Source organism: Abramis brama (genome assembly GCF_963993115.1).
Source record: "Abramis brama genome assembly, chromosome: 1".
Taxonomy (NCBI): Eukaryota; Metazoa; Chordata; class Actinopteri; order Cypriniformes; family Leuciscidae; genus Abramis; species Abramis brama.
This window is the reverse complement of record NC_139963.1, coordinates 25,279,049-25,305,410: the sequence shown is the minus strand read 5'-3', so window position 1 is coordinate 25,305,410 and position 26,362 is coordinate 25,279,049. Positions and strand designations below refer to the sequence as shown.

Below are 26,362 nucleotides of genomic sequence, written 5' to 3'. Positions count from 1 at the left end.
GAAAGGGTTTGCCTAAGGTAAGGGAGCCCTGCTCCTGGAGAGCCTCTGCCCAACAGAGTTTAGGTTCCACACTAATTTAACACTGCTGTTTGAAATGGTCATGTTCACAATAGCTAGACAGGTAATCATTTCTATGAGCACTCAGCCAATATGTACCATGGTATTTAGAGAAGTCTCAGCAGATTTTTATAACAAGGAATTAGGCTAATATTCTTTCTTTTTTTCAACAGAATTGCAAACATGATGTAATCTCCTCGGCAGTATCAACTTTGAATAAATGTAACCGCTGTAGTGGACCCTTTTCTGGTTTTAAGTGGATTGGTGTGAAGTGTAAGGGTAAGTATTTTGTTCTTATAAGTAATATATTCTCTTTATTCCTTTCTTTTTTTAATATAAGACTCCATTTCTCTGCCTGTCACACTTTCTCGATGTGTGCCTTAAGTTTTGTTTTATGCTCTATAATTCATCTAATTAGTATTTCTTATTCTCTCATCTTTCTTATTTCTTATTGTTACTTTCATTCACACTGATTATACACTCTTATGCCATTTATAATAAATAAAAAAAATGTATATATTGATCAAAATGAGCGAAGTATGTAACCAGTCACGGAAAGTAGGGACACAAGTCGGTTCTGGGGCATTTTGAGTTATTCACGGTTTCTGAAAGTGTAGTCTCCAAGCTTTCCAACGATGTGTAACACAAGGAAATCTGATAATATTTGGAGAAGTTATGGCCATTTAAAGGTAGGCACTCAAAAAAGCACAAAGATGAGAAAACAGCCTCTGAAAGATCTCAGCAGTTCTCGCCTCTCTCTCCTGCTGGGAGTGACAATAGGGCTCATTTACATCTCATTTAGATAAGCCATACCCCCTGTAAAGCTGTAAAGCACAGGAGGGAAAATGTGCCATCATAGAAAAAAAAATATATGTTTGCAAACAGGTCATATATAAATGTCTCTTAGCATCTACCGATAAAACTGTATAGGCAACTCTTGTGTAGGCTACACTGAATAAAAAATAAGATAAACTGTCGACAATGTTCAAATCAAAAACAGGATGTGCTATCTGCTATGTGATATGAGTAGGCTATGAATCCAAGTATAAATCAGAATCAGAATAGATTTTATTGCCATTGTCAATGAAAGGTTTCACAGACTAGGAATTTTCTTCGGTGTAGCCTACTTGTGTAACATGAAACAAACTTTTGCTAATGATAAATAAGCAATAAACTACGGGCATAGGCGTAATTTGCGGATGGGACATGTTCCCATCACTTTTTAAAACATCTCGCGACACAAATGTACCAATTCTACAAATAAATAAAACATCTCCAGTTAACTGGCAGAGCATTCATTTCGTTAGTTTTTTTTAAAGTATTCTTTTTCTGTTCACAGATGTTGACTCTGCCTTGGGAGACCCATCTCAAGATATGACAAGAATATACGAAAACACTGGCGGTAAGAAGGACAAGAAGCGCATCAGGAGGGAAGAGACTGAACAACCAGGTAAAAGCCCACAAATACACTGCACTAGGAAGAGGTATAGATCAAGAATCAGTTCATGTAGGCATAACACAACTAGTGTATGCTTTTTTTAAAGTATTCTTTTTCCATTCACAGATGTTGACTCTGCCTTGGGAGACCCATCTCAAGATATGACAAGAATATACGAAAACACTGGCGGTAAGAAGGACAAGAAGCGCATCAGGAGGGAAGAGACTGAACAACCAGGTAAAAGCCCACAAATACACTGCACTAGGAAGAGGTATAGATCAAGAATCAGTTCATGTAGGCATAACACAACTAGTGTATGCTTTTTTTAAAGTATTCTTTTTCCATTCACAGATGTTGACTCTGCCTTGGGAGACCCATCTCAAGATATGACAAGAATATACGACAACACTGGCGGTAAGAAGGACAAGATATATATACACACTAGGGATGAGCGAGTACAGCATTATCTGTATCTGTATCTGTTAACCATATGAATTATCTGTATCTGTACTCGGACTGGGCGGTGCCTAACCCGGAAGTGGGCGGGATTTAACCCGGAAGTGGGTCGGGTTGTCTTGAAATGGGTGGGGCTTTAACCGGTATGTTATTTTAGGCATGCAATTGATATGGGTTGATCAGAAATTGTTATATTTATTGCTGATTAGACAACTATTTACATGACAGCATTAGCATTGAGCTTCAGATCAATGGTTTTGATCACGATAACAAACGAACTACAGAACAAGTTTTGCAACAATGAATACAACACATGCGGTTGCAATTATGAAGTAAAATGTAATGAACAAGAGTTTTCATCTCAACTAGGGCTGGGTGATATGGACCAAAAGTCATATCCTGATATATTTAGGCTGAATTTCGATATACGATATATATATCCCGATATTTTTTTATTTTTCATGTTTTATTTTTTTTAAAATTTGTTGACACACACACACAAGTACTGTCCCCCTTTACTTAACATAAATTGTAAGAATATGACTAATAGTAAAGACTAGTAGCCTACTAATAAACATTAGGCCTATGCTAAAGGTATTAAACAGCAGTCCCAAACTAGTTTTTGTTAATACAATGTTGAGCCACCACAGTCATTTAAAAATATAAAAAAATAACACAAAGAAAAATAGTGACATTTTGGGGTTAATATGGAAACGACAGTTACCATGGTGAATACACAATACTAACAAGAACTGTGAATGAAACATGGAAACTGCTCCTGGTGAATAGAATGAAAATCATACCTGCATTACTTTTATTTCGTGTAATTTACAACGTAACGGCGTTGCCTGCTCGTAGTTTCTTTTGCCCTTTATATTCAGTGAGGCGATGCAGCGCGCGCCGCCGCATTGCGCGTGCAATTGAGTGTGCGCTACTACGACTACAGTTTAACGGCTGACAGGACAAGAAAGTCCGTTTTTCTGGGGTGAAAGACTTTGTTTTTTATAACATAACATACTCTAAACACGCATGCAAAGTGGAAAAGGAGGGGCGGGGGCGCGGGGAGCAGTGCAGAGAGCTCCGGGTCAGCAGCTTGCTTGGAGCAAGGATCACAGCGCAAATTTGAACTATATCGATATATGCGATATGGTCTAATTCCATATCGCATGTAAAATAAATATTATATATATATATATATATATATATCTCGCCCAGCCCTAATCTCAACATAACTTTTTTTTTTTTAAATCCGAGCACAGATATTGACTCGTATTACTCGTATAATACTCGTACTCGACAAAAGTGCTTTATCCGTACCGGATACTCGTTTCAGCCGAGTATCCGGCTCAACTCTAATACACACACACACACACACATCTCAATTAAATACATTTTGAAATAATATAATAATAAACAAGGCTCAAACATCGATTTCGTAAAAGACATGCGTGTTTATTTGAGCACTTGCGTCAATGAAACATCATACTAAAGCCTTTAAAGCATTGAAATAAATATCAGTAAATAATATTCACTTAAATATAACAGTTAAATATCTAAAACATTTTTTATATTTCCACACAAAGACGCTTGATATAGCCTAATAGCTAGATTACCTAGCCAGATATAGCTCTGCGCTTTGAGAAGTCGTTTGAGTCGCAGTCCGTGCCTATATTGGCCTACCGATGGAAAAAAACGCGAGAGTGCCAATCGACAAACTGGCAACAGCTGCCATAGAACTAATCCGGCCGGTGTCATTTTCTAGATGTGTGGACAGTTAATCCAGGTGTTTCACCTTGGCTACAGGGGATAATTCAAAACAGGTATTCTTTTCAGTCCTGGATCCGTCACTGACTTTGCCTCAAAACGTCCCGTTCTGAGAATTCTTTCTTTCTTTATAACCTTTCTTTTTTCTTTCTTTCTTTCTAACTAATCTTCATTTCTTTCTTACTAATCTTTCTTTCTTTCTAACCTATCTATCTTTCTTTCTAACCTATCTATCTTACTCTCTAACTAATCTATCTTTCTTTAGTTCTAACTAATCTATCTTTCTTTCTATCTAATCTTTCTTTCTTACCAATCTTTATAACTTATCTATCTATCTTTCTTTCTTTCTTACTAATCTTTCTTTCTTACCAATCTTTCTTTATAACTAATCTTCATTTCTTTCTTACTAATCTCTTTCTTTCTAACCTATCTATCTTACTCTCTAACTAATCTATCTTTCTTTAGTTCTAACTAATCTATCTTTCTTTCTATCAAATATTTCTTTCTTACCAATCTTTCTAACTTATCTATCTTTCTTTCTAACCAATCTTTCTTTCTTTAACTAATCTTCATTTCTTTCTTACTAATCTTTTTCTTTCTTTCTTACTAATCTTTTTCTTTCTTTCTAACTAATCTATCTTTCTTTCTAACTAATCTATCTTTCTTTCTTTCTTTCTAACTAATCTTTCTTTATTTCTAACTTTATCTTTCTTTCTTACTTACTAATCTCTTTCTTTCTAACTAATCTTTCTTTCAAACCAATCTTTCTTTATTTAACTAATCTTCATTTCTTTCTTACTAATCTTTTTAACTAATCTCTTTCTTTATTTCTAACTTTCGTTCTTTATTTCTATCTTTCTTACTTTCTTACTAATTTATCTTTCTAACTAATCATTTTCTTTCTAACTAATCTATCTTTCTTTAGTTCTAACTTATCTATCTCTTTCTTTCTAACTAATCTTTCTTTCTTAACAATCTTTCTTTCTTTAATCTTCATTTCTTTCTTACTAATCTTTTTATTTATTTATTTCTAACTTATCTATCTTTCTTTATTTCTAAGTTATCTATCTTTCTTTATTTCTAACTTGCCTCTTTCTTTCTTACTAATCTTTTTTCTTACTAATCTATCTTTCTTTATAACTAATCTTCATTTCTTTATTTCAACTAATCTTTCTTTCATTGAAACTTATCCATCTATTTACTTTCTATCTATTATTTATCTATTTCTAACTAATCTTTTTCTTTGTTTCTAACTATTCTTTCTTTCTTTCTAATCTTTTTCTTTTATAACTAATCTACCTTTCTTTATTTCTAACTTATCTCTTTCTTTCTTACTCTTCTTTCTAATCTCTTTTTCTTTCTTTATAACTAATCTATCTTTCTTTCTATATTTGTAACTTATCTATCTTTCTTTCTTACTAATCTTTCTTTCTAACCAATCTCTTTCTTTCTTTTTCTTTCTTTCTTTCTTTCTAACCAATCTTTCTCTCTTTAAAACCAATCTTTCTCTCTTTAACTAATCTTTATTTCTAACTTATCTGTCTTTCTCATAATCTCTCTTTCTTTCTCATAATCTTTCTTACTAATCTATCTTTCTTCCTTTATTTCTAACATAACTAAGGGTGTCACGATTCTCCAAATCCTCGATTCGATTACATTTTCGATTCTAAATTCACGGTTCGATTCGATTCTCGATTAAAAACATTTTTTTTGAAAGCACAAGCTATGCCATTTTTAGACTTTTATGCAATATAATAATATCTGACCTTTGTTCGCAATGTACCACAAATTTAAAACGTTTATTAATAACATAATGTAACAATAACTTATAAGTCAATTGGAAACTTAAACAATATAACCTATAACCTATTATAGACCCGGGGCTCCCTGGACTCCTCAGAGCAGTCCCAGACGAATAGCACGGCATTTTAAATTGGGTTCCCACAGCGTTTGCAACGCAGTACGAGAGAACGTTCTCGTAAGGGAACGTACTTGGTTACTTGCGTAAATCGGTTCCCTTAGAGATAAGGAACGACTGCGTTGCCTTGCCGTGCTATTTCGCTCATATCAGGTACTTCGCTTCAGTCGATTTAAACCTAAAGTCCTTTGGCGAGTTTTCTCTGACTTCAGCCGCGTCCAAATTGGCGCGCTCGAGGTTGGCAGGGTGCCAAGCGCTCGCATTGGACCGCATACCACTGCTAACTCGCCATAGGTTCGTGCAGTTGCCGCAGCACAGCCAGCTCGCTCAGTCGAGCTATGGTGCTCTCGCTGTGCAGCTGCAATGCGATTTAAAATAAAGGCTTCAATATTCTCGAGAAAAGGAGTTTTACCTGTTACAGGCAAGCCGAGCTGACGTGACATATGGGGCGTGGCAGCATCGACGATTCCATATTTTGATTCGATGATTGAGATTGAGCATTAATTTCGATCGATTTCGATTTAAAACGATATCGTGACACCCTTAAACATAACTAATCTATCTTTCTTCCTTTATTTCTAACATCTTATTTATTAATCTCTTTCTTTCTTACTAATCTTTGTTTTACTAATCTTTCTTTCTTACCAATCTTTTTCTTTATTTTTCTTTCTTTCTAACTAATCTTTCTTTCTAACTAATCTTCATTTATTTATTTCTAATCAATCTTTCTTTATCACTAATATTCATTTCTTTCTTACTAATCTTTTTCTTTCTTTCTTTCTTTCTTACTAATCTTTCTTTTTCTTTCTTTAACTAATCTTCATTTCTTTCTTTCTTTCTTTCTTTCTTTCTTTATAACTAATCTTCATTTCTTTCTTACTAATCTTTTTCTTTTTCAACTAACCTCTTTCATTGAAACATATCTATCTACTATCTATTATTTATCTATATTTCTAACTAATCTTTTTCTTTGTTTCTAACTATTCTTTCTTTCTAACTAATCTATCAAATTTCTTAACTCTCTGGTCCGGCTTTTTCAAGCCAACTTAAAGTTTGACTCAACAAACTTTTTTCTAGTTACCATTATGTTGCTAACTCTGTGTAATGGCTATTAAGGTTGATGCAGCGGTGCTTATTGTGTTGTGTCTGCCCTGATCAGTGCAGCCTTCGCTTTCATTGCGTTGGGATATGCAAATTTTGATAAGGTCGGAGCAGACTTCTCATGGTCTAGTCCACCCATGCATTTTATACTGCCTGCGAACCTGTCAGTATTTGCATGGTTTGCGAAAAGTCCCCAGCTGGCATTAGCCCTTAAGATTTCAGCTAAAGTGGAGAAGGCAGGAGTTCCCATATACGTCACGCTGACGTAATGTCTCGTTCCCGCCTCTCAGGGAACTGAGGTTACGAAAGTAACCGGAGACGTTTTACGTGCAAAAGGTAATCCATCATTCCTACTAGGGCTGGGTATTGACACAAATTTCACAATTCGATTTCGATTCACAAGCTTGCAATTCGATTCGATTACGATTACGATTCGATTCAATATCGATTATTTTGGATATCAGGTACAATACATTGCAAATTTTCTCAAGGAAAACATCTCTTAACTATTATTGTAAACTATGGGAGTCAGTTGTAGCCGATAGGCTTCATTAGCCTACTATATTATTGAAGGTAAAGAATAACTGATTTGTATACAATCACTTAAAATACACTTATTTATTTTTATAATAATAAAGTTATGAAATTATATAGCCAACAAATTTAAATGGTGGCCTTCATAAAAAAACTGTCCAGATTTATTCAAACAAGCATTAAATATTGAAGAACATAAAAAATTATAATGAATATGTAATATGGTGCATATATTTAACAAAATGCTCCTCTAGAGTTAATTTTTCTAGCTGACTAACGTTTATAGTCACTGGATGTTTTTTTGAGGTAAATGTGAAGTTACATGACATTGTTTACTAACGTCTTTCCACGCTTGAAACACTGATTCAGTGATTCCATGTGACATGATACGGACTTCGATAAGTTGTACTCTACCTTTTAACACACTTTCAGATGCTCATTCATGTTTATCTCGTGCTGTAACTGATATTATTTAGGCAGAAGAGAAGATCATGTGCGCGCCGCGGCTTCTCTTGAGCTGAGCAAGAGCGATCTCACGCCACTGCGCCAAAACGGTATTTATGTTTTTGAATTTCATAAGAAAATGGACGTAATTTGAGACTTTGTTTCGTATTAATAATAACAAAGCACAAAGAGTATTGCGATTTATTGAATGGGATGCGCGCAGCAATGTTACATTCATTCATCACTGAAAACAGGATGACTAATCGATTCTTGAGATTTATGAATCGATATCGTTTCGTAAAAATAAGATTCGATTAAAATCGAGAAATCTATTTTTTACCCAGCCCTAATTCCTACTGCGTTTTTCTACTTTATATAGTAAAGAATGCGAATAGTAAAGAATGCGAATATAATAATAGGCCTACTTAAAAGCAAACCAAAGGAAGAAACGTTTTTAATCCCCTGCGAAAATGGGTGAGACGTGAGTGAAAATTTGGGAAAAGAAACAGATTCCATGTCGAGTGGAATAACTAAGGGAATATTGTTAAATTTGTTGATAATTGGGTGACCAGATCGCAAAACGGAATACAAAGCAGACGAAGCTTAAATTTATGGGCTCACGCACAACTCTCTCATTCATCATGAATCCAAACGTTTCCATGGCTGCGATTTTAACATTTAATTGCTAACCTATTATTTATTTTGTAAACAAAGCTTTGTGCTTCACTCCTGTCATAATATTTATGTACAACAGCATTCACATACAAAAAAATTTGTTTTGGCGGGCCACCGCAGTGGTGTGGTTGTCAAGTTTACTGGCACAGCACTAAATTAGATTGCTTTGGTGATTTTGTTTTTTCTTTTTGTTTTTTCTTTTTTTTCCGTCCGTCAGTCCATCCATCCAAATTTTTATTGCATTATGTGCAGTTTATTACATCGAGTAGTCGGTTGCTAACACCAGGAATATAATGAGTGGAAGCACTTCCCATCTTTTATTGCAATCAATCTGCTCTGGTAATTCAAGCAAAATGATTGATGAACCTGACTAATACAGTTACATGTTAGCTGTTAAATTTGTATCAGGGCCAAAAAAATGAAAATTGTTAAACAAAAACAGAAGCCCTTCACTTTTGACTCAGATTAGAAATCAGTAAACTAGACTCAAGATGAGGGTGAGGAGTGTGTGGTTGGTTGGGACAGACTGAATATGCGTTCTGGCCTTTGTGGTGTTCAACCCAATCTGTTGTTCTTTTGTAGTGATTTTTGATGCAGCCACACATGATGCAAGAAGGAAAGCGAAACAAACATGGTCTCCAACAGAAATCGCAGCAGTACTCAAACATTTCCGGAACCACATTGCAAGGGGTAAACTTGTGAGTAAAATTGAATGTCAACAGTGCAAGACTGCCGAGTATCCTGCTTTAGCTGGTCGCTCTGTGCAAAACATTAGAGACTTTGTTAGGAATCGGGGCGTATCACTGAAAAGGAAACAGGTACAAAATGTTTAAGTTTATTATTATTTTTTTTCGTTTTTTGTTGCTGCTGTTTTGTTCTAATGTGGGAAAATGTTTTAAACTTCTGTTGAAGGCTGTAAATGGATAGTGTTTCGTCCTATGTCATTTCTTTGGAGTTTTCCCCCTCCCCCCCTCCCTTTTCTCTTTGTACTTTCACTTCTAGCAGAAAGTTAGTAATGCTCATCGTAATGCCTGGTGACTATTCAACGCAGCTCCACCAAAATGGATAGTGTTTCGTCCTATGTCATTTCTTTGGAGTTTTCCCCCTCCCCCCCTCCCTTTTCTCTCTGTACTTTCACTTCTATCAGAAAGTTAGTAATGCTCATCGTAATGCCTGGTGACTATTCAACGCAGCTCCACCAATGCACTTGATCCTTTTGTGATTCATGTTTGCCTGCCTGTACTGTTATAGTGTTTTGAGAAATGTGTCTTTGAGAACTTGGTTCTTGAGGCTCATTTGGGCTGTCTTTTCTCTGTGAGTATTTCGCCGTTCATGTTTGTTCTCGTGGTTTGATCTGTTATTAAACGTGGGAAGAGAAAAGGACAGCTGAGTTTTGTTGTTTTTTCCCTTTACACAAGAACATTAGTGTATTTTGTTATTTGTTTAATATTGCCAGCAACAACTGTAATGTTGAAAATAAGCTGTAATTATTAAACAACTTCTTGTTCACTAAAGGTGCATACTGTTATATGTCCTCTAAAAGGTCATGTGGATATATCACACAAATATCAGATTCTTGAATGGTAAATGGACTGCATTTATATAGCGCTTTCACAGACCCAATGGCCACCCATGCGCTTTACAATATTGCCTCACATTCACCCATTCACTCACTCATTCATACACCGACGGCGGTGTCAGCCATGCAAGGCACCATCCAGCTCGTCGTCTTGCTCTCAAGGACACCTCGACACTTGGTCAGGTGATTGAACCACCAACCTTCCGGTTTGTAGACAATCTACATGAACCACTGAGCCACTGCCGCCCCTTGAATGCACCCTATAAAAGACTTGGCTGAATTAATATTCAAAATATCAGAATATCATAGTTTTAAATGGTTGGCTTTGTTGTCTGTTGGAGTATGAGCCCACAGGTGAGGATGTGTTTGCAGTGCACAGTATTGTTTTTAGTCTAATCATTTGTCCTCATAAATCAGGTATGTCCATTTAATGCACAGTGCTATCACTTTTGTGTTTGTGTTTAGCCATGTCCCATTAATTCATGTTTGTCCCTCTAATACACTTAAATGACAATTTTGTGTTGTATAGCAACTGTCCTTATAATATTGTTTTGTGTCATGGGCGGGGTTTAGACACCTAATTATATGTGTCCTCATAATTAAGTATATTTTCAGGTTGTTACATTATACGTTGTGTTGTGTGTAAACAAACTCTGAAGTGAAATCTGTGTTGTATGGCTCAAAACAGATTTTTTGATACCCTCCCCATCTCTGTAGAGTAAGTGGAAATGGGTGTCCCCCTAATACACCAACAGACTGGTTTGGGCTGAAGTGTCCTTGTAATTCACAAAAACCCGTATGTGTGTGTGTGTGTGTGTGTGTGTGTGTGTGTGTGTGTGTGTGTGTGTGTGTGTGTGTGTGTGTGGATATATATTGTATATTAATAAATTATGCTATATTAATTTTTTTTCATCTGGCAGCTGAGGTACAAAGTGAAATCGAGAGAATCTTTGAGCTGGCTCGGACGCTCCAGTTAGTGGCTCTGGATGCTGACACAATCAACCACCCATCTCAGTTGGCCAAGACATCACTGGCACCTATTATAGTTTACATCAAGATCGCCTCTCCAAAGGTAAATATTAGCTACAATATACACATATACGTTCATAGGTTTGGGGTCAGTACGATTTATGAAATTATTTTTATTATCACAATTTAAAATTACTGTTTTATATTTATATATATTTTTAAAATGTAATTTATTCCAGTGATGGTAAAGCTGAATTTTCAGCATCATTATTCCAGTCTTCAGTGTCACATGATCCTTCCTGATTATTTATTTTTGTGGAACCCGTGATGCATTTTTTTCAAAAGAACAGCATTTATTTTAAATAGAAATTTTGTTACAGTATAAATGTGTTTACTGTCAGCTTTGATCAATTTAAAGCATCCTTGCTGAATAAGAATATGAATTTCTTTCACACAAAAATTCTAACTGACCACAAGCTATTTGTGTTCATCACAATGTATTTGAACATGATTATTGGATGTATATTTGCTCTTCTGTTTCCCCTTCGCCATCAGGTGTTGCAGAGGCTGATAAAGTCCAGGGGTAAATCTCAGGCCAAACATCTCAACGTCCAAATGGTGGCAGCTGATAAACTCGCTCAGTGTCCTCCTGTGAGAATATGACTTTTGATTTACATTTATGTACACTTTCAGGTCTTCCTTTATTCTTTGTTACTTAGACACATACAGCATTTTTAAAATGTGTGTACTCACAGATTCAGTCTTATCTAGTCATATGCGAAGATAGCATAGATAACAGATAAAACTTGTGTAATTGTCTCCAACATGTAAACTGCACATTTGCTTTGCTCACTATTTTCTTTTGAAACGTCTCCTTTTCTCTCTTTCAGGAGCTTTTTGACATAATATTAGATGAGAATCAGCTGGAGGATGCATGTGAACACCTGGCTGAATACCTGGAGGCCTACTGGAAGGCTACACACCCTCCGAGCAGCAACCCACCCAACCCTCTGCTCAATCGCACCATGGCCACAGCCGCCCTGGCAGCCTCGCCCGAACCCGTCTCCAACCTGCAGGTACAGGTGCTCACTTCCCTGCGTCGCAACATGGAGCTCCTCGATGGCTCCCCCGCTACAGGGCAAGGGCAACAAGAAGAGGAACATGCCCTCTAAAGACGGGTCGGGCTTACAATGCGATATTGAAGGGTCCAGAACCCATCTCCCAATCACTGAAAAGTAACGATGGCTGCTCAAGAGATAGAAATGCGCAACTGTAATTCTGTTGTCTGTCTCTGCTCCTCTCCTTTGACTGATCTCTCAATGATATAAATAATACAACATACACACGAACAAAACATGTAATAATCATAAGTCCACCACGTGCCACAGTTCACACAAACACACACACACTTCACCCCTCCCCTCATTTGATTGCCTGCCGGACTTTCCAATGGCCTCTTGTCGCCTGGGAGACGTAATTCAGATCGCCGCCCTCTTCCAGGTTGCCATGGCACCAGCCCTGAAAAACCCACTCATATCCATTATCCTATTAACACTGAGCCAAAATTCTAACAGGAGCTTGCACACATGCATTGACGCCCGTGTTGTTTACCCAAGTTAAATGAAAGTGTGTGTTTGTGTGTCTGCATGCAGAAGTGAGAGACAGCGAGTGAGAAAGTGAGTGAGCGAGACAGAAAGAGGATGGATCAATGCCTGTGTGTCAGTGTGTGCGTTTTCAGAACTGTCTCACCACAATCTGAACAAGAAGAAATGAGCATCCATCTGCTCAGTCTTTACCGTTACGTAGTTGTCTAGGAGACCAAAGTTACACAGCTAATTTATTCACAGGGCACCTCAAATATAATTAAATACTGAAATAGCTTCATTTGATGATTTATATAAATTATATATAATACGTCCTATGTTTATAAGGATTTGAAAATAGAAAGAAAATTAAAAAGCTATATAGTAAATTAAATGATAAAAGATCAAATAAATTTTGTTCAATATTTTGAATTAATTTCATTTGATAATTTTATATAAATGTTCTATATATTTATTTTATATATATATATTTGTTTATATATATATATATATGTATAATTTTATCATAGAAAAAAAATGTATGATAAAAGAGAAAATAAATTTTGGTCAATATTTCTGTATATATTTTTTCAGGTTTCAATATCAGATAACTTTTGACTCCAGAAATGACTGATCTAGAAGCCCAGTATTTGTGATGGGTTTGATATGGCCACTAGATGGCGCTAATTTTTAGTGTTTTTTTTGTATTATTATTATTGTGCATGGTGTGGGTTTGTGTCTGTAGTTTGTCAGATGCCTTTAACTTTCTTATGTTTTTGAAAACGTAAAGCGAGATCCTTTATTATTGCATAAATGTAAGGTTTAGCATTTTATGAAATTATCCTTTTGTAGCAATGTTGTAGAGGTTGCAATTAAAAATCAGAGGTAAATATCCATAGAAATGTTCATAGCTCTGTGCAACGACACAAAGCATAAGAGTGCTATGTATCTTCTCGCTACCAGTTTTTTGTCTTTTTCCCCTAAAAGCATGAGTAAGGAATGCATTTTAATGTATGGGCATTGTTGCCTGGAATGTGTTGAAATATTTTATTTTAACTTGTAAGGTAAAAAGCTGACCTCTAACCTTTGTATTAACATGCCGCTCGCTCTATTTTTGTGTGTGTCTGCATGTGCCTTGGCCTGTTGTGGTGTGTTTCGGGGGTGTGGCCTGCTGTAGGGGCCATTCCTGGTGCATGGAGAACAGAAGAGGGAAGGGCCTGAACGCGGCAGTCTCCAAGACTACCAGAGCGACCTGGGCGGGAAGCAGCCGCTGCGCTCTTCACGCAGCCAGTTGCAAACAGGAGGACGAGGTCTGTCGCGGCAGGACACGTTCGATTCCGAGACCCAGGGCAGCCGGGATTCCGCTTACACCGACGACATGGAGACCGATCCGTACGAGGAGCCGGATCCGTGCCGCTCGTACCGCCTAAACCCTGCCCACCACACTCCTCGCCAGGCCTCCTGGGAGGACGAAGGGGCGGAGCCTGACCAGGAGAACCTCAACATGGTCCCACCACCAGCCAATCAGCACCAACGTGGACGAGGCAAGCTGAGGGAGCGCTACTGTCAGGACGCAGAGAGCGGCGGGTCGACCACGGGCCGTAACCATAGCCAGGAGGAGTGGAGCAGAGATGTGTACATTCGCTAGAGCAGGTTTACCCGAGAGGAGTTGTTTAGAACGACACTAAGTAGAATCTCTATAGTTGAATCTGTTTACAACCCAGAGAAACACAATCATTGACAAACGCTGTACAGCTAACACTCACGACATTCGCATTACGCTAACAAAGCTCTCGGTCATTACATATTTAGATTCAGCCTGTTTTTGAGGAGGAAGAAGCTTTCTTCATTCTGTTTTACTTTTGTATAGTACTGCATGACTTTCCTTGCTGAGCATTAAACATGATTCACAATGTATAACCAAAATCTTGCAAAAGTAAGGGTGCGTATGTGCGTGTGTGCATCCTCTGTAGTCTTAAACAAGGTCTTTCTGATACATGAAAGTCTTGGGAGTGACCCACCAGTTTGATTTCCCAGACTATACTACTGCAGAGCGTGTTTTTGCATCATATTTTATTCTATTTATTTTATTTATTGAGTCTCAAAAGGTCTATCCAGTCTTTAGCCTGCTAAAACCTTTACAGAGCTCCGCCGCTGCTGCGTACTCCTCCAATCCAGAAGGGGTGCTGTGGTGCTCACATGTTATAGTTTAATAGGGCTAACAAGTGCATCAAGACGTTAATCCAGATCAGCTAGCATTTTTAAAAGGCTAATATGCAAATATAAATAAGACACACATTTTCAAACTAAAAGCCCAAAATGTTTGAGACCATTAACACAAATTGCTTTGTGTTGATTGTAACCGGCTCTGTCTCGTCTTCTGTGCCTGCTCAAGGGCTTTTAGCATTTGTGCCGCTAGTGTACCACTGCCATTGGAAACATGTTCTGCCTTATTCACACGTCAGTCACACAGGCCAACCAATCACAAGTGCCGTAATCTTTCATCAGGCCACTCCCACCGTAAACATGGTGGGTTGTCTTAACTCAGTGCAACTCATGGACAGTTGTTGTTATTGTTGTCGTGTGTGATAGTAGTCTACACTACCATTTTACCTTGTTTAAAAAAGCGATATGTTTGCACTGCTAGTTATTTTAAGATTAAACAAAGTGTTTATTGCATGACAGTTTAAGGAATCACTTCACAGTCTGAGAAGCTGTAACACAGTTACTCTTGCAAACTCAACACTGACATACACGGATACACACATCCTACTGCCAAACTCATGCTAATGCTACTGCTACTGCTTTTTGTGTTATATCTGTGGCCAGGAGTGTGTGTGTGTGTGTGTGTGTGTGTGTGCGTGCGTGCGTGTGTGTGTGTGAAATGGAAGAAAATCTGGAGTCTTTACTATTTTATGTAACCAGAGCATTGGTGAATGTCTATGAGCCTCTTTTTACCCTCAACTATGTTTTAAAAGACCATCATGATGAAATTTGCTAAATATACAAGTAGATAGCTTACTAAATAATGTTATTGTTGCATTATCGCAATTGTTTCAAAATATAAGGAAAACAGACGTATTCTTTGGTGCCTGATTGTAGCTCCATTTTACTCTTTTGTTTTTAATCTGTGGATAAATTCATATTTTAATTAAAAATTTAATCTGGATCAACTGTTTCCTGTGCCATTGCTGTTTTCACGTCATTTAGAAGCCTACAAAATGTATGCAGAGTGTAGATCAGTGGTTCTCAACTTCTAAGAGTGCCGCAGAGTGACTGAAAAGTGTTTAAAATAATATATTATTATTAATTTATTAAAATAATCACACTATAATCCAGATTGAAATGCCAAAAAAAATCAAGATGAAAATTATGAAAAACTAAAATTATACTTTATACTCTTTTATTTTCAATCAATAAATATAATTTTTATTAAAGAACATACAAAATAGTATGTTTGTCTGGAATCACCAAATGAATAATGGTTAATTTAGTATATTAAATATATCAAAAAAAAATTTAAAAATATGACATATCATATATTAAATTAATTCACTTTAATATATGAAAATAATTAACTAGGCTATTAGCCATGTTAGTTTTATTCAATATATCAATATAAATATCATACTACAGCAGAAATACTGGAAATATCTTGGCATATGAGGGAGGCCTTCAAATATTGTGTCGGGCATCAAGGAGCCTTTGAGTCAAAAAGGGACTTGTAAACGAGAAGTGATAAATAGAGGGGTAAGAGGAAAGGGTGTGATGGGGGTGGGAGAGGGTGAGAAAAAATATCTGGTGGTGGGGGGCCAGGAAGAACACAAAAAAGGAAAGAGTGGGGAAACAATGCAGGATTTGAGACAATAGGGTGCGAGGAAGAAATAAAAAGTTGGTCATCACCTCTCATTTATGGGGGGGCAATCCTGGTTAACAGTTAAACCCCTGAATTCACACGAGTGAATTGTAGATATGTACTGATCACGCAAAGAATCTGATCAACTCCTCTTGATAAAGAGCATCACATGTTATTTACTTTGCATTAATGGCTTGCAAAATATGATCGCATTGCCTGGAATCTGTAATTAGGCATGAGAAGAAATATTTCCTTCTTTCTTTTTCCCTATTGCAACACAAACGTCTTGACCTGAACCAACAACCGTTTCTGTTCACAGGTGGGTACATGAAAAAACACCACACCAAAAAAACACTTTACACCATTCTTGGCCAGATGTGCGGATGCCACCTAACCACACTTGCACATTTATGCATTGCTGTGCATACGCACTGCACATTACATGCTTCTGCTCTTCCTGTAGCAGATGCGCTCACACTGTGTCTCATTGTTCCACAGATTATGACATTTAAGAAGTACCCAAAGCGTTTAAAACACAGACTCATGCTGAGAAAACGTGAGTCCACGAGTGTGGGTGTGCGAGAAACCTGATTCAGCTCGCTCTTAGAAGGAGACTGACAACAGGAAACTCATCAAGCTCAGATCATATCAAGAGGAACAGAAAATGTAACATGTCATGACAAGTATGGAAAGATTGTGGTTTCATCACTTGCGATATTCTGTTGGCAATTCACATGATTTGTTTTTTTGTTTTTAAGCTAAATCACTTCATCAAATCAATATACTTAAGTTAATAATATTGTTTTGGTAGATTTTGATTGATTTAGTGTTGATATAGAATCTAGGGGGTCACTGAGGTCAGAAAGAAAATGTCAAGTATATATAAGGTAATTTTTTTATAGTTTAATAGTTCAATTACAGACAAGTACAATGCAACAAAATACAAAGCATTGTAAATACAGTTCTCAAGTAGCCTAAGGTTGTTGATTTGAGTCAGTAGGTCTAAGTCAAGATGTATGAGACATGACAACGAGGAAATTAGTTTGTTATAGTGGTTAATTTACAGAGAGTCCAGGGAATTCCATGAGCTTTCTTTTACTTTCTGATTAAAGTTCCATTAAACTTCCTCTCAAATTCCCCTGTAACTCGAAAACACATCAACACACCGTCGAAGAACGCCACGCCCCGTTCCATATACGGACAAAAAGAATTGTACGGTAATTTGCGTCATCCCCGTGGGCGTCCAATGAGGATTGCCGTTTCGATTACCCCCTGAAACGCGTGACGCGACCTCTGCGTCATTACTCATCGTTTAAATATGCATTCGCCCACGAAAAACACGACGAAACTCCGTATTTCGGCCCGATATTATGTATCAGTGCAAAGGGGCTATTAGACAGACACCAGCCGATTAAATAACAGACACTTAGGGAAAGAATCTCTTAACATTTCGACCATAGTTTAGACATCTTAATGCATGTTTGACAATACAGAGCAACAAGAATAAGAGAATAGTATCGCTCGTTGGTCTGTAGAAGTATTTAGTGCTCAGATATAAAGAACCAAAGGAACCAGAAGACTTCAGAGCTCGGTGAGTTCAGAAAACCCGGTGTGATTTTAAATTCACTGCCTTCGGAAATGGGGCTACTGTTCGCCAAACTGATGACTGTTTTCGGAGATAGAGGTAAGCGAATTTTTTTTAAAAAGGTTTTTATGAAATTGGGGGTTTAAGATTTTTATTATTATAGCATTTTAAGTATTATTTTTCCAAGTTAAGTATTTTTAAAATTGCCTTGTTGTTACAGCTGTAGTTAATATAGCCTACCTTTACTTGTTTTCAGTAACATTAATCAAAAGGAAATTTGCCGGACATCATTCTGTCCTGGCTTCTGAGAAACTTAGTTTGTACTCTTCTCTCTTAATAGTTAATGTGTTTTCACACTCCGACTAAAGGCCAGTTTTATGATTTTCACGTGTGTAGTTTTGTAAGATGGTCAGCACCTCTAACCCAGGGTTCATATTTACGATATTGTTATAACTTATGGTGTCAAAAGTTATAACGCCAAGTTGTTTAGCAACAGGCAACCAATCATGAACGTCCTCATCGGTGCGTTTATTAGACATTCATTTGTTTATTTTCTGAAACTTTCACGCGCTGTTGTAAATAAAATGTACAGTGTCAAATTACTAAACCATGATAAAATATGAGTAAAGCTGACATGAGAAACAAGATTTCCCAGGTTTCCAATGTGAAAAGGCCTTTTAAGTGACACTAATAACATGTCACTGAGAAACACACGTTTATGCAAGTCTGTTAGGATGTTCTGTTCTTTCTGCATACATGTCAGATAAGACTGTACATAGCAGTGAGGTTCAAAGATCACATGAGTTCTGCTTACCTGTTGTTATTCTACACCAATTTACACAACTTTTCCAAACTTTGTTTAACCCAAGCAGACATAGTTCACTAAGTTCTCAAAATTGCCTTACTTGGATATTAAGGTTGATGTTATCAAATGACATTATCATACAGAACAGATCAAACAAATTCTGATTAAAATGTCGGTGTTTTTGTGACATCCTCCCTTTTCTCTTCTTAGAACACAAAGTAATTATTGTCGGTTTGGACAATGCTGGGAAGACCACCATCCTCTACCAGTTGTAAGTGTTTTTCTTTTTGAAAGTATAAGCAGGAGAAGCACGTGGCTTCGTACTACCACTGTACCATGACACATCGACATGCTACATGTTTCCACTCAGCTTTTAAACCTTCTATTCCCTGTTCTCTTCAGTTTAACTAAAGAAGCCGTGCAGACTTCTCCCACAATTGGCAGCAACGTAGAGGAGATCGCCATAAAGAAGACACGCTTCCTCGTCTGGGACATTGGCGGCCAGGAGAATCTCAGAGCTACCTGGAACTCGTATTACTGTAACACAGAGGTGTGTATCCTTAACCTGCATGCTTTGCTAGTGTGACGGGAGTTATGTGAATCTCTACTGGTTATGTGTCTTTCCCTACTGCTGAGAGACAGATACAGTATATTTTAATAGTATATAAAATATTTATATATTTTATTATATACAGTATATTTATATGTCAATTTTATAGCCTTTACAAGATGTATAATCTTCCCCTCTAAATGTAACAGATTATCATCCTGGTTGTTGATAGCACTGATCGAGAACGCCTGACTGTAACTAAAGAGGAGCTTCATCGCATGCTTGCACACGAGGTTAGTTTTCATTCAGCTGCTTCATGACACAGTTGTTATGAATATTTCATGGTTTTTCATGCACATGTATTATCAAGGTCTGGGTTTAAAATCTATTTAAATGCATTTATTTTAGTATTTTATTAATTTATTTATCCTTTTAAATATGTTCAAAACAGTATTGTTTTTTTGGCTTTTATCAATCTTTTTTTTTGATAAAAGGAAGAATGTAAACTTTTTAACGTGATTGAAAAATCATCTAGGGATTTCCATGTGCATTTTGGATTTGCAAACAAATTATCAGGTTTTTAGGGTTTGGTTAGAGTTAGACCATCTCAAGTGAGATCAGCCCTAGTCTTAATTGTTTTGAACATGGTTTAATTTAATTCCTTCTCCACACAGGATCTGCAGAATGCATCTGTGCTGGTTTTGGCGAATAAGCAGGACATGAAGAACAGTATGTCTGCTGCAGAGATCTCTCAGAGTCTGACCCTCAGCTCGCTCACCGCTCGTTCCTGGCATGTCCAGGCCTGCTGCGCTCTCACTGGAGAAGGGTATGTGTGTTTTATAGGAGTACATATGTTTACCACTGTGTTTTGCTTGTTTAACCCTGTAAAACCTGACATATTAAATAGTAGTGAGAAAAAAATATTTGTTTTCCTTTCAAATCAGCAATTTATTGAACCTTTAGAAAAAAAAAATCTATAAGCTTGTATGTGTTTTTTTTTTTTTTTTAATCTAGTATCGTATTTGATACATCTGGCTTTAATTGCTATTATAATAGTATATGATATAGAGAGAATATGGAGCTTATACTCGAGGAGGAATAAACACCTCAGTTTTATTCAGAGGCAAAAATATGCAATTTGGTGCAGTTGCTGATATTTATATGGCAAAAAAGTAAGAAGAATTCTGATAGCTTGTAATGTAGATTTATGAGATCTTTTTAACAGTATAGCAGACTTCTTACATAAACTGCATATAAATATCAGTTGTCACTCTTCCAATAATCAATCTTTCAATAATATAAGATTTAGATGCTTTTTTTATGCTTCATTTATCAATCAAAGCTCTGTAGTTTTAATTGTGCACAGTGCAATGATGTTTGGGAGTTCGAATAAATGTTCCTCAAAACCCTGATGTATTATATTTGATACTCGCCTTTAAATTTTTTTCAATTAAAAGCTTTCAAAGCTCGTTTTTCTAAAATATGATGTATGCATAATCAAGTAAACTTAAGTCGCTTCAGTCCAGTAAGTGTTCAACTTGAAATATTACTGATTTTTTTTTATGCTGACGGATTTCAAATTGATTTCTCAGCAAAAAGACATGAATGTGGACAGTTTAAGAATTATCCTTAAAGGCCTTTTACTTTTAAAAAATGTAAATATACAGTTTATGAAGACGACAAAAGGCATGTAGCAGATTGTGTACAACTGTTTTTTGTTGTTTTGTGATCATGTTTGTAAATTTGTCAATATTATACAGTAGGCAGTATAAGGTTAAGATGTTTCCAAGCCAGTAGCCTGAGTGAGAGCCATTTTTTATAATGTATTAACCACCTCTTTCTTTTCCCCCTACAGTTTACCAGCCAGTCTAGATTGGATGCGCTCCCGTGTTGTGGCGAATTAGTCCAGCAGCGGTGCTTCTTAAGCCTCTGGAACTGTTGAAAGAGAGATTAGGCCTTCTTTGACTTTTATCCAGCTCTCAGTGCCTCTCGGAGTAATACTGAAATAATGCTGTAGTCTGGAGGAACACACCTCATCCACCTACTCTGGAAACCAGAATGAGTCTGGAAGACTCTCTGCGTGTGTGAGAGAATGTGTATGTGTGTATACACGTTTGTGTTTGGACATTATGTGACTCCGTTCTAGAGGTCCACATGTTTACATTACAGACTTCTGAAATGATCTGACATGATCATGATGATCTGGTGCCGCTGTATTCACCTCTGGCTGTGCCGACGGCTCCGCTTCCCATGTGGAGTAATTGTCTACAGGCAGCCATCTGAGAGGGGGAGGGTGACGGTTCACATGCCCGTACTGAACCGTGATGAGCCACTAAGCTATTGAAAAACATTACTTGAAGTATTTAAAAGGAATTGATTTGTGTATGTTGTGCAGATGTGTGCATGCAGAATGGAACATGGTGTTCAAGTATTTTATTCTGAAAGTAGACAGACTTGATATTCATAGTATGTTTTCTTATATAATTTTGTACAAAAAAAGTTTTGTACAAATAAAAATCTACTAAAAACTTGCCTTTGTCTTTGAGAAATGTATTTAGCCTGGGTTCAAAATGTATTTGACTGTTGAGTAAAACAAAGGTGCTGGCTGAACGACAATCGATCGTTATCAGATCAACTGAAGCTGACTGTAGCTCAATTTGCATTGATCATTCAGATGATAATCTGTCCCCTCATTTTGTCGAACTGTATGCTAATGCTTTTGTTCTTAACTGTTACTTGAAACAGACCAAAGACCTTAACATCTATTTGGCATGCATGTTGTGTGCATTTTACTTTTCTAATGCATTAAGGTAGAAATCATTATATCAAAGCTGTCCCCAACACTACATTTACAAATGATCTGAAGGGGGTGGATTGAAATCCACTGCTGCTTCAGTGTATATCTAATGAGTGATTATAAGCAAGGTATTAATCAATATTTTTCCTTCTAAATATCAAATGAGTTGAATGAGCTTATGAGATTTTACTTGGTTATAGAAGTTACCAGTGTGATTACTGAAATGTTCTTTTCATGTATTCTCTGATGTCTGTATTTGATATCTGAGAGGTGACTGAAGGGTCTGGCCCATGCCAGCAATACAGCAACAGAGCTTGCTTATTCAGCCCGGCTTCCAGAGATGAAATGTGGACTCGTTTTGTTTGAGAAAGGTCTTCAACCTGTGATAAAAGACATATATCTGTTCTTCTAGCTCACCATGACAGCTATAGGTCACAAGGGTCATTGGAACCAAATTGTTTTAGTGACAATTGTTTAGTGTTTTAGTGACAATTTCTTAGTTAAAGCATTTACTTTACTGTTCTATATTAAAGTGTCCTCTCACTGAGAGAAAGAACATGTCATCTGGATGTTTTGGGAAGAGTCTCCTGTTTATAGTTAGAGCCCGTCTAAATCCAACCTGGAAGAAGCTGTGTCTGAGAGTGTGTGCTGGTATATTGGTTACAGATTAAGGAACAAGTGGTATTACTGACTTGTTTTCTTCAACATGTTGGAGGGCCACTGGTACCTAACTCAGGGTCCTGGTGGCAGCCGTACAGACTATGGAGATGTGCTACTGCCCATCAGTCCATGTGTGGAAATTTACTATGTTTATCTATTACTTAGCCAATCAGAATCACTGAACCTGAAGTAATGAAGTAGCTTAGACCTTGGTGAAGGGTATAATTGCTGTGATCTTTGTAACTGTAAGTGGGGCGGCCTACAAACTCCTAGTGAGTCTTGAAGCTGACTTCTGCTGATGAAACTGCAAACTATATATCTTCAGTAAAAAAATTATTCAATTTATTATAATTCTGGCTCTTGTCTTAAATTGACTGCACCTCTAACTCCTGGGGCCCTATTTTAACGATCTGAAACGCAAGTGTCAAAGCGCAAAGCGCAAGTAACTTTGTGGGCGGGTCTTGGCGCTGTTGCTATTTTCCCAGCGGGATAAATGACTCTTGCGCCAGGCGCAAATCTAAAATGGGTTGGTCTGAAGTAGCTTCATTATTCATAGGTGTGGTTTGGGCGTAACGTGAAATAAACCAATCAGAGCGTCATCTCACATTCCCTTTAAGAGCAGACGCGCTTTGTTCTAAAGCGGATTCCTATTATAACGGCGGATTTGCCAGACGCGCGCCAGGAGCGGTTCACAGCCAAGGAGACCAACGCTCTCGTCAGGGACGTTGGGGATGGAGAAACCCACCCAAATTAACTTCGGTTAAAAAGGTGTATGATAATTTGGGTAAATGTGTAAGCTAGATGTATGCTTTTATAATAAATTGTCTATCTATCTATCTATCTATCTATCTATCTATCTATCTATCTATCTATCTATCTATCATAATAATGTATGATTTGCAAAAATGAAAACTGCTGCTTCTGTGTAGATGAGAGAATCAAAGTGTATGCGCGTTGTGCACACGCTACATTGATTATGGCCAAGCATGGGCCCTTAAAATAGCATATGAATAACATGCGCAACGCGCCACTGACTTTAAACTATTTTTTCCTGGTTAGTGGCGCAATTGTTTTCTAAACCTGCAAAATAGCATGAAGGAACGTTTGCGCCGGAACACGCCTCCTTTTTTGCGCTGAACCGCCCAGGGAGCGCAAGTTCATTCCCTAGTTTAGCGACGTGCTTCTGTGGAGGGAAAAGCGCGCTTTGCGCGGGTGCAAAATAGGAATGATACATGCGTCAGTGTACAAAGTCAATTGCGCTGGGTGCAAGATAGGGCCCTAGGTCTTCTTTAATCATATCCGGTCCTTGGGTCTTTCACTGTAAATTCCCTAACACTAGGTTTCTGAATAACCTTCTTTTTTTTCTTTTCTTTTCTTTTTTTACCTCACAAAGGTGTAGGTGATGTGCTAAATTTTTAAAGTATTTATTTAGGAGAAAAACAGACTTTCTCACTTGTAGAAAGTCTTTATAAATAATTTTATTTCAGTGTAAATCGCTGATGTAATTTTGCTCATTAGCAAGCCCTATGAAACTATATTGTATCAAGATTTGGCCTGCATGTTGTATTATACTGCTGTTTACACCATAAAATGATGCTGGTGTAAATAAAGAGTTAATGTACATGATTTTAATCTATGTCCTTTTCTTTTAATATTTAACAAACAAATCAATTAAAACTGTTGTTAATGCTAATGTTAATACTAACAGTACTTCAGCCTGTTGGCTTGACTAAATTACACTTGATGTGCTGATGTTTGCGGCAACAGAAATGTAGGCGAACATTGATTGGCAACAGAAATAAATGTAAAAGACGATGGATAACAAACAATTAGCATGTCACAAGGTGTTCAAAGGGTGTTGTGTCTATGGCAGTGGATCTCAACCTTTTTTACTCCAAAAACCACCCACACCCCCACACCCTGTCCACAAAATCATTCATTCAGTATTTTAGAGCTTGGCATAACTAGAAAGACAAACACAATACTAAGAAAAAAACAATTACTGAGAAACATCTTGTTTTTTTGTTGTTTTAGCTTAACTTAATCTGAAGTCATCTTGAGGCCCCTTTCAAAGTTTGTTGAGGCCCCCAGTGGGCCCCGGCACCCGAGTTAAGAACCACTGGGAGTTTTTACATTTAATGACAACACAGCCTTGTTGAGTGAGTAAATTTGATGATAGTCTATCCATGCTTTCTCCTCCTGTCGAGTCATCAAGTGAGTCCAAAATAATGAAATAATTGCTTAGTAGTCAGTAAGGGTGTGTGTTTGGAAACCAGGCCCATATCACTGTGTTACTGGTAGGTGAGATTTAAGACCATGAAGATTCATGGAAGGCCTCAGTTTCCTGGCCTGTTATTGCCAAGATTTGTAGTTAGTTACATGCTTTTTCATACTGATTTATTGTCATTTAACAATGTGGTCTGAGTTTAATAAATAGTCAAAAGAAGGGGGCACCCGGATTTGAACCGGGGACCTCTTGATCTGCAGTCAAATGCTCTACCACTGAGCTATACCCCCACACACTAGTAAGAGTCACAGGTGTCTTTTTCACGGAGTAGTCATCCAATGATCAGTCTACACCCTTGGCTATTTAAAAGGTGTGACAGTGTGAATATTTGTTTTGTGTATGTTTGCCATTCAACAAGATTACTATGGGATTTCATACATAAAACTCTTTTAATTTTTTTTTCATTTAATTTATTTATTTATTTGAACAGGGACAATGTTCAATTGTCCCTTGTTATAATTTCCACCTGTAGTCCCTGGGCAGGCTGATGTCAACAGATAAAGTCTTATGATAAAAAAGAAAAATTAAAAAAAATGCACGTTAATAATACATTTATCCCAAAACAGCATTAAAATGATCACACCCTTCATTCATTCCTCAGCATTCATTTACAAAAACACTCCCACATACACATCAATTACAATACATTATGTGAACATGTTTGTTTTAAAAGAAGCCATTTTTTGGCCCGATGTGAAAAAGTGTTGATTCAGCACTGTGTCACTCTTCTAAGAGTTGTTCCACATGTGGCCTGTTGCATTGGTCTAATCATGGCCTACTGCAGTGAGAAAATCAATATTAAAAAGGGTTGAGTGAATAAAAAAACAATTATTAATGATTTTATCAATGCAGCTTGAAGACCGCTTTACCTCTCAGGGTATTTGTCTTGCAGTCTGTTGTTCTGTATATCAAAGCAAGTTAATTAATACTTTACATTTATATATATTCATTTAGCAGTCGCTTTTATCCAAAGCGACTTACACTAAAAAAAATAACTCTTTGAATGAACATAAAAAAATCATGGAAATGATTTCCACATGATTAACTTGCTTTATTTCAGCATTATGCAATTCTGTTATTCCAATTTAATGTACTTACGTTGGGTCAACTTAATTTATTAAGGTTGATTCAACTTATTTACTATGGTTGGACACAACTTAATTTAATAGTGTCAGCCCAACTAATTTACTTAATTTGCATTCAACTTATGTGTTTGTTATTTTCATTCACCCATTCATATTTTATTTATTTTAGTGACACATAATTAAATGAATAGACTATAGCTAGCTATTTGCTAGCAGTAG

General features: G+C 36.9%; 3 protein-coding genes across 8 annotated transcripts in view; all 3 read left to right on the top strand.

Annotated features, from left to right (window-relative positions):
- Nucleotides 1–15,687, top strand: part of cacnb1 (calcium channel, voltage-dependent, beta 1 subunit) — a 69,439-nt gene extending 53,752 nt beyond the window's left edge. For 5 of the 6 annotated variants that reach the window (XM_084115811.1, XM_084115814.1, XM_084115810.1 and 2 more), the window contains 4 exons: nucleotides 10,887–11,038; nucleotides 11,491–11,586; nucleotides 11,826–12,011; nucleotides 13,696–15,687. In XM_084115811.1, coding sequence (XP_083971937.1) covers nucleotides 10,887–11,038; nucleotides 11,491–11,586; nucleotides 11,826–12,011; nucleotides 13,696–14,166 — 905 coding nt within the window. In that variant the 3' untranslated portion in view covers nucleotides 14,167–15,687. Of the gene's footprint in view, nucleotides 1–10,886; nucleotides 11,039–11,490; nucleotides 11,587–11,825; nucleotides 12,873–13,695 lie in introns of those variants that run through there. The other variant, XM_084115813.1, reaches the window with a different exon arrangement.
- Nucleotides 1,400–9,897, top strand: LOC311084034 (uncharacterized protein). Its single transcript, XM_084115866.1, has 4 exons — nucleotides 1,400–1,507; nucleotides 1,622–1,732; nucleotides 1,847–1,909; nucleotides 8,970–9,897. The coding sequence occupies exons 1-4, from the start codon at nucleotides 1,432–1,434 to the stop codon at nucleotides 9,218–9,220; spliced, it is 501 nt and encodes a 166-aa protein (XP_083971992.1). The 5' UTR covers nucleotides 1,400–1,431; the 3' UTR covers nucleotides 9,221–9,897.
- A 2,017-nt stretch (nucleotides 15,688–17,704) lies between the features above and the next one.
- Nucleotides 17,705–21,845, top strand: arl5c (ADP-ribosylation factor-like 5C). The gene is made up of 6 exons (XM_084134577.1): nucleotides 17,705–18,058; nucleotides 18,975–19,035; nucleotides 19,167–19,314; nucleotides 19,524–19,607; nucleotides 19,989–20,140; nucleotides 21,170–21,845. The coding sequence occupies exons 1-6, from the start codon at nucleotides 18,013–18,015 to the stop codon at nucleotides 21,216–21,218; spliced, it is 540 nt and encodes a 179-aa protein (XP_083990703.1). The 5' UTR covers nucleotides 17,705–18,012; the 3' UTR covers nucleotides 21,219–21,845.
- The last annotated feature ends 4,517 nt before the right edge of the window (nucleotides 21,846–26,362 follow it).